At 38.4% G+C, this 8,827-nt stretch overlaps 1 protein-coding gene across 1 annotated transcript; it reads right to left on the bottom strand.

Moving 5' to 3' along the window:
• Positions 1-279: 279 nt before the first annotated feature.
• Positions 280-8,018, bottom strand: kifbp (kinesin family binding protein). The gene is made up of 7 exons (XM_081351764.1): positions 7,529-8,018; positions 7,273-7,371; positions 5,664-5,743; positions 5,390-5,573; positions 5,081-5,174; positions 2,179-2,291; positions 280-2,082 (listed from the first exon to the last, which is right to left on the bottom strand). Exons 1-7 carry the CDS (start codon positions 7,973-7,975, stop codon positions 1,204-1,206), a joined length of 1,896 nt encoding a protein of 631 aa, XP_081207890.1. The 5' UTR covers positions 7,976-8,018; the 3' UTR covers positions 280-1,203.
• Between the last annotated feature and the right edge of the window lie 809 nt (positions 8,019-8,827).

Genomic DNA, 8,827 nt, shown 5'->3' with positions numbered 1-8,827 from the left:
GATCATGGTTACATCTTATTGCCTTTGGGAAAAACCTGCACTCTCTGCATTTGCTCTTCCTTATAGTTACTCAAGATGAAACTAGGACACCATTTCGTGTATTTCTTCTTTTTGATTGACATATAGCAAGCTAGCAAGTTTCTTTGATTTAACTTAAATCAAACCTTTCTTTTAATTGATCACACTTACTAAATTAATATTATAGACACCAAAACTTTGGATATCCAGTTAATAAAACGGAAAATTTATTTAATAAACTTTTTTTTTTTTTTTATCCGAGTAGCTAGACTTTAATTGTTGATATCAAATTGTATCTCAGAGTAAAACTTGGCACACACCCACAGTCAGTTATGTATGTGCACCAACTATCTGGGTATTTATTTGGTATTGGTTATTTGTCATGAATATAGATAGAATACAAAAAAGGGAAGCACCAAAATGGTATTACTGAAATATTTAGAGAAGGAAATGCAATAAGTTTGGGTTATACTTTGCGGGTCAACCGTTGGTTACAACCGTTAATTACACAACTGAGTCTTCTACAGTATGATTATCACCAAACAAGAATCACATGCTTGATTAAAAAGATAGAAAGAATTAGATGTACATCAAACTTGACTGCAAAAAAATTCTCACCATCCTAATTTTGCTGCACAAACTCAATTAAATGTTAAATGATCCTGTACTTTCAGGTACTTTCCTCTTTGCATTCAGCCGGATAATTTGCCAGCTATAAATTTCACAACCTTGGCTGCAACTAAACTAAGCCCGTTTTTGTGTACGTGTCTAAAATGATATAAACTGAAAACAAATATACTGTGAATAAGATTTTGACAGAATAAGACAAACTAAGAACTTTTTTTGGCTTGTTTATTGGCATAAAATGCTTTAATATTAGTACAGTGTTATCTTTCATATTGGGCTTGCTAAACATACCAATCACAATATTTAAAATAAAAAAAATTGCACAGCATGAAACAAAATTGTACAAGTACGTACTTTGAAAATAAATTAATGACTGTAAATCATGCAGTTACATCAGTTCACATCAACGTTTGCAAAGGCTGAACGAGTTTCTTACAAGGTGGTCCTGTGAAGGCTCATTAGATACATTTATGTGTGGCATGGAACAAGGAGTAGTGTGTAGCAGTCAGTTGTTAAAATGTATGCGAGGTGCCACAATACCACGTTTTCAACAGCGTGTTAGTTGGCGGAGGCCATTGTGGATTTGATTCTGTTGATCTTCAGAGGAAGCAGGGAGACCATCTCCACACTCAGCTCTAGCTCGGTTTCAACTACATTCTTGGCTTCTGGATTCTCCTCGCAGTATTGCACTACGAACTTGTACGACTCCAGCGAGAGGCTGAGATTCTCCAGTTGAGAAGCCGGGTTACTGGAAATAAGCTTGGACTGCAATCTGGCGACACGGAATTTGGCCACCAACGCCGGCCTCAGCAGGTCATCCTCGAGCTTTTCAGGAAACTTGCCCTCTGGTGAGCGGACAGAGTCGAGGAACATCTGATAATACTTAGTAGAGGAGGAACACAAGAGGTTAAACTTCTTTATGGTGTGCACGTCTGGCTGATCCTGCTTGTCGGCTACAGCTAGCTTCAGGTCCATCATCTCATAATAGGTTTCTGCAAGTTCAAACTGCAGCTGCCGGCAGATTAACAAATAGTACTGAGCATTCAAATCCTTGCAGACTGGTTCCAGCATGTCGACGCGACGTTTGTGCATCTTGCAGCGCCGTTCCAGGTCCTCTTCAAAGAAGGCCAGGACCTTGAAGAGAGCGCTATGGTCCTGCAAGATCTCAATGTGATCTGTCACGTGACCATCCATTTCGAAATACTCTTTGGCTTGAGCTACGTAGCCTTGACCCACCAGGAAGATCCCACGTGCTTCTTCAAATTCCAGCGGGAGCATGCTGCTTACTTTCTCTTCCAGGCTGCAAATAGAGTCGAAAGTATCACTTGAACCAAAAAGGATGGCACTCTTTCTTCCCTTCTCTTTCTCTTCCTCTTCATTCCGACGTGCTCTTTTCAGTTCTTCCTGCCGATCTGAGTCTAGTTCGCCGACGTTATCCTGTGCAGCAATGGAAATTGCTCAGATAAGTCAAAATAATAACTGTCAATTTGTGTACATAGGCTCTTGAAATGTAAAAAGAAAAAGGATGGCTACCTCAAGAAGTTTTTTCGCATCTTGCAGCAGATTAAGGCAATATTTGATCCAGCATCTAGCAATTTCGGCTCGCTTCTGCAGCAGCTCTTCACGTTTTTCAAATTCAGCCTCACCTTTGGGAAGATTAATAATAATTTATTGTAAATTTTCATATACTTAAATACAGAGCTACATGTAAACTTTTTAAATAAAATACAAAGTTCTGTCATGAAACTCAGGCTAATAGGTCCTTAACTCAATCTGCTTGCAATCACTTCATTATCTATAGGGCACAGCTGATTGGTTCCTATCGGTAGCCAATGATCTCACTGCTCAACCTTCAAATACTTGGGTGGCATTGCCTTAGCAGTGCAGCGTGCTTTCAGAAACCCTCCACCTTCCCCAGCTCCACCTGTATAGATTTGCTACGGGTTATTCGTGTACGCTATATTGTACAGCAGCAGCATGTCTCACTTGCTCACAGCAGTGTGTCATGTATGTATTGGCAGTAGCAAGCTTGCTCTGTAGTAGCAATAACCTACAGCAGCATAGCAGATCTATTCCACCAAGACCAAACATATCAACATTGTCATAACCATTACCATACCAAACACTCAGAGAGTTGTCATGACAGAACTAAAGCGTTGTAAGAAAAAAAGTATAGCAGGTATAAAAATACTTTATTTGGAGATTGTTTCTTACGCTCACCTAGGGTCGGTTGGTATTTTATTTGATCAAAAACAGTAAAAACAGTAGTACTGTGAAATACTATTACAATTTAAAATAACTTTTTAATATATTTCTTATATTCCTGTGATGGCAAAGCTGAATTTTCAGCATCAGCCACATGAGCCTTCAGAAATCATTTTAATATGCTGATCAATATTTCTGCTCAAGAAACATTTCTTATTATTATCAATAGCCGCGTTTCCATTACCCTTCAAATTGCGCAAATTGAAATTGCGAATTGAAAATACGCTCAATGGAAACACGTCAATTTTGCAAAAACTCGCTTTTATCGCAAAAAAGTTTTTATGCTCGCATGAGGTGGTTTTTCAGGCAATTCGAAAAAGAAATATTTCGCAAAACTGCAATGGAAACAGTTTTTGCGCATTTACAGGTCACCTGACGTAGAAGGCACAGTGTGTTTGGACAGAATACGAGACGAAGTTCTTTATTTAATTCATAAAAGACAAAAGAATGACAGAAATACTGGATTCTAAACATCAAAGAAATGCCACAATCAAGACCTCGGAGCAGAAATGAGTGAGAAAAACCCAGAAACACTTCATATGTGCCGCTCAGAAACAGTAAGGTCTTTCCTTGCCATTAATGCTTGGATAACATGCCTACGTTTCCTTCTATTAATAATAACAATGTCTAGTGCGGTACGTGGCTGTGATATATATAAACTTACCAACGTCCGTTGCCATGATTTTTGGAATGACTTATCGCAAGAGGAAAAAATGACGTTTTAGTCACATAGCATCGGTTAATGGAAACGCCGTCATTTTGCAATAGTTTTTTATCGATATTTAGAAACAAATCGCAAAAGTTTTGCGCAAATCTTTAATGGAAACGCAGCTAATGTTGAAAACAGTTGTGCCTCTTAATATTTGAGGAAACCGTGAAACTTTTTTTCAGGATTGCCTAAAGGATATCATGAAAATATTTTGTAACATTATAAATGTCATCACTGTCACGTGATTAATTGAATGCATCTTTACTGAAAAAAAATATTTATTAAAAAAAAAAAATACTGACCCCAAACTATTGAATGGTAGATTACATTATTAATTGGCTCAGTGTTTGTGAACACCATTAGTCTCATGCTTCAAATGCAGCATTTTTAACACTTTCAAAAAAGTTTAGTATATAGAAAATATATTGTCTCTGGACAAAACGACGTGGTATCTCTAAGTTAGAGTTTACGTGTAGTTGGTCAACGACTCTCTTGCTAAATATCACAGTGTGTAGGTTTGTACAACCTCCGGATCTCATGCAATGTATAACAACTGACAAGCATGAATGTTACAATAACAGACAGATTGTCTTAAATACCATTGTTTCAGTTATATTATGAGTGACACTAAGGCCTTCTGTGAACTGCATAAAATAAGGGAGTTTTGTTTTCATTAATCAACCGCCAATTAGCATTCAGTAAAGCAAATGGAAATAGGGATGCACCGAAATGAAAATTATGGGCCGAAGCCAAAAACATTCAAGATGCACTTGGCCGAAAACGCTTTTTAAAAATTATTTATTTATTATTTTAAATGAGCTTTTTTGCAACATGTATTAATATTAGACCTTTTAATGAAATTCAATCATTTTAATGATACTGAATACATTTTTTTTTTCAAAAGCCAATAAAATATATATTTTTTTACTGTTATTGAAAGCAACACACTAAAATTGGACAGGAAATATATTAATATTAAATATCAATGTGTTTTTCTTTCTTTAGTTCTATGCAACAGAATCAGATTTAACAAAAGATTTATTTTTAACCAATTATCCAAAATGATGAATAATCCTACAAAGATATTTATCAGAGCATGTGAACGAGATCAGTGAACAAGAGGGTAAGAGTCATTTTAGCACAGCAGGGCTATTGCAAACAGAACCAATTATACTACTACATGGAAATTTCTTGTCGGAGCGTTATTTGGGACTTTGTTTTTCCGATGAGCGGTACATGAGCGGTGATAACGGCTAGAGTGAGAGTGAAACCTGAGCGCTGAACACTAAGGGACGGGGGGTAGCATATATTTTCAGCTGTTTGACTCTTTTGGCCAAAACCCGAAAATGCTATTTTCGGACGATACTTTTCGGCTGCCGAAATTTTAGTTCATCCCTAAATGGAAATGCAGGGAAATACACAATATACAAGACTGAACAGTCAAACACCAAAAAAACCCACTTTCTTTGGCAGCTGCCTCTGAGGGGATTTCTCCAGCAAGGGTAGCAATGACACTAGCTGCAGCCAAACAGTGACGAGCCTCCATGTACCGTGTCTGTGATACAGAGACAAGAGAGACATACCACATATATACAGTGAATTCCTCGGGCCTTGACCGCAGTCAAGATAATACGCCAAAAAAAGTACTGAAAAATAACTTGTGGTTGAAAGATTAACACACAATGAAAAAAATCCACTGAGCTTGATCATAAACTTCATGGACTACACACTGTATCTTGTACTTGTTAATTACTGCAATAGTTACTTTACCTTGGTGATATAGTACTGTGACAGTGTGGCTGCATTAATGGCCCACTCGAGCGGCACAAACTGCTTGTACTCCAGCTGCCTCTGTAGTGTACTGTGACAGTACTGTCCAGCTCTCTCATACTGCTGCAGGTTCTTGTACACTTGAGCCAAGTAATACAGTGTGTGCGTATAAGCCATTTCAAACCTGTTGGCGCATAAGGGGATAGAGTGGAGTTAAAACATTTCTGGAACCACGATAATATTTTATAAAGCAGATTATGGGGAGGGATATTACCTTCTTGTCTTCTCTTGCTGGGATAATTCTTCTCCCTGTGGTACAAAAAAGTCTTGAAGATCCAGTGGTGGCTGACCATCCTAATATGCATAAAGGGAACAAATGTCAGCCCAAAACATCATCGTATTTTATTAGTAGTTTGTAGAGACTGCAGAGAGACAGAGTTAAAATAAATTCTATTATAATTTAAAAAATCTTAGCTAATGCTATATGGGGAGCCCTTTATTACACATCATTTGTGTTTTTACACAAATTGAGGTGCTATTTATTTTTAGATATAATAATTAAAAATAATAATAAAATAAAATAAAATAAAAAAAGTACTGTAAATTGCACATAAGATAGTATAAATGCAGGGGTGGGCAACTCTGTCCACCGAGATCCACTTTTTTCTTCTTTTCACTTTTCTGCTCCAACCCTAATTAAACATAACTGTACAAGTTAATCAGAGGCTGCATCCAAAAGCTTCAAAATGCTGCCTTTGTAGGATGCATTCCAAGATAGGAAATCACTGACTGATTTTTGAAGGCAGCATTGATGTATCCTTCCCTGCCTTTGATATCCCACAATCCTATGCATTCCATTCTGTGACCATTAAGCTAAGAATATAAAGATGACGTCTTAAAGTTGTGGTTGGTGGTCAGTTTGTGTGTAAATCAGGGATGGGCAACTCCCGGAGAGCCACTGACTGTCCTGCTGAGTTTAGCTCTAACCCTAATCAAACACAACTGAACAAGCTAATCTCTTGAAGATTATTAGAAAGTTATCAGTGTTGGAGCTAAACTCTGTAGGACAGTTGCCCTCCTGGGCTGAAGTTGCCCATCCCTGGAGTAATTTTTAGTTTTATTTTTACCAATGTTTTCCACATTTGATGTCATTTCTAGTGAGAAATTAGTATTGTAGTAGTAATTGAATATTTGCTTAGTTATCACCAAAGCTCTCTCTGTTTTGTTGTATATCATTAAACCGTTATGGTGCCTCAGAAGCATGTCCGAAATTAGTTTTGTGAGGTACCTTCGTGCACAATGCAAAATCATTGACTGATGGGGCAAAGAGTTAGCAAGTAAGCTGACTAAGTAGCCGTTCACATATCGCGTCTCAGGATTACTAGTAAGCTACAGGCATGGGAGTTTGATCAGGGTTGGAGCTAAACTCGTCAGGAAAGTGGATCTCAAGGGCCACAGTTGCCCAGGCCTGGCAGGCTGGCACATAGTCTATTCAATGCTATTTTGTAGTATAGTGAGAGTTGTATTCATACTGAAAATTCCAAAAAGAATAAGTACACTTAAAAAAATGAAATATGCATTAATTAACCGGAAAAAAGAGAGAATGTTTTAATGTTGTTGTCGCCTTCTTTACATTTATGGAGGGGGAGGGGCCATCAGACTCTGATGTTATATGACAAAAATAATCTTATAAAATTAAAACACTACACGGTTGAGTAGTACACAGTGCATGTCATTTGGGACAAAACTCGTGTTTTTAAATTAAAAAGCAAACTATCAGACCATGCAAAAAGGACACGTCACAGTGACGTCACCCGGAACTCGCATCTGATGCCCAAAGAGAGTTGTTTGTGCCAGCCAAATCCGTACGGTACCACACACACCTCTTTCATGTAGAGCAAATACATTGATTCAGCAATCTCCAGAAATCCTTGAGCCTTTTCAATCTCATCTCTTCCCGCCCACAAAATGCCGAGCTGATTCTGTAAAAAAAACACAATACGCATCAGAATACACCATGGCGCAGAAGTCAAAGAGTAAGCTAACGTTACACTGCACATATGAAACTTATTAACATATGAAACGTCAACTATATGAAACTTTTAGAAGGAAATGCTCGGATACGCAGTGTATATTTACCCGGGCCTGTATAAACAGCGATACATTCTCTCGTGTTGTTGTGCACTTGTCAATGAGTTGCATGCAGGTCATCAGATGCTCCTCTCCAGCTGAGAGCTCCTCAGTCTCTATGTGGTTTACGCCGAGATGGTACTGCACCACCGCGAGCCTCGCTACTCGTAGACCGGCTGGAGAGTCTCCAGCATACGCTTTCCCAAAATCATTCCCCGGTTCTCCATCCACCGTCTGACTGGACTCACTATCCGCTCCATTGTCAACCTCGCCCTCCTCCTCGATTTGATTTTTTTTCAAAGAACAGTGGATTTCCTTCAACAGATCTCTAGCTTTGTATTTCGATCGGAAAGGGTTATTCTCAGGATCTTTTTTCGACTCTATTTCGGAGAGTTCATGGGCCAGGCGAAATTTCTCGCACACCGCCGTCCACTCTGCGCTCTGGTTGTCAGCCATGTTTTCCCCGAGCTATGACAAGTGTCCACCAGCAGAGGTCAGTGATGAAGCCGATACAACGAACTGGTTCTAGTAGTCGTGTCTAGATTAAAGTCACCATGAAATCATGATGAGTGAACAGTTTTTTTTAAAGGGTTAGTTCACTCAAAAATGAAAATTATTCCATAATGTACTCACCCTCAAGCCATCTATATGACTTTCTTCTTTCAGTCAAACACAATAAGTGTTATAAAAAACATCCTGGCTCTTTTAAGCTTTGTAATGAGAGTTAATGGTAGGCGTACCATGTATTTTGAAGCCCAAAAAAGCACATCTATCCATCATAAAAGTAATCCATAGAGCTCCAGGGGGTTAATAAAGTCCTTCTGAATGGGTTTTTGTAAGAAAAATATCCATCTTTATAAAAGTATACACTATAATCACTGGCTTCCGGATGGTAACAGCCGTATGCAAGTCGAGTTCCAGCGGAAGAGTGAACTCTGACCCGACATATGAAGTGGGATAGGTGAGAGTCTTATAATGTCTATGGTGAGAGTAGACTAGACGCCTCTCACGGTTCAAACAAATAGGGCTGGGCAAAAAACTCAAGCTCCTCTTCTTTTATATCGAAATCCTTCGACATTTCTCTTTTAAAACTCTAGTCTTAGACTTCCAATTCGTGACTGGTGTTTTGTTTTGCTCTATCCTCTGCGTTCCGCTTACATCATGCGTTTTGATTTCATGGTGACTAACTATTGATATTTTTTATTAATTTTTTTTAAATTTCATATTCTGTTGTTATGTTGCTAACTATGGAGTGGTGCAGTATTTTTGTAGGCCAACCCGGAAGTTATCATCACCCTCGACAAAAAC

Source organism: Scardinius erythrophthalmus (assembly GCF_964197995.2).
Source record: "Scardinius erythrophthalmus genome assembly, chromosome: 21".
NCBI lineage: Eukaryota > Metazoa > Chordata > Actinopteri > Cypriniformes > Leuciscidae > Scardinius > Scardinius erythrophthalmus.
This window is presented reverse-complemented; position numbering and strand designations above follow the sequence as displayed.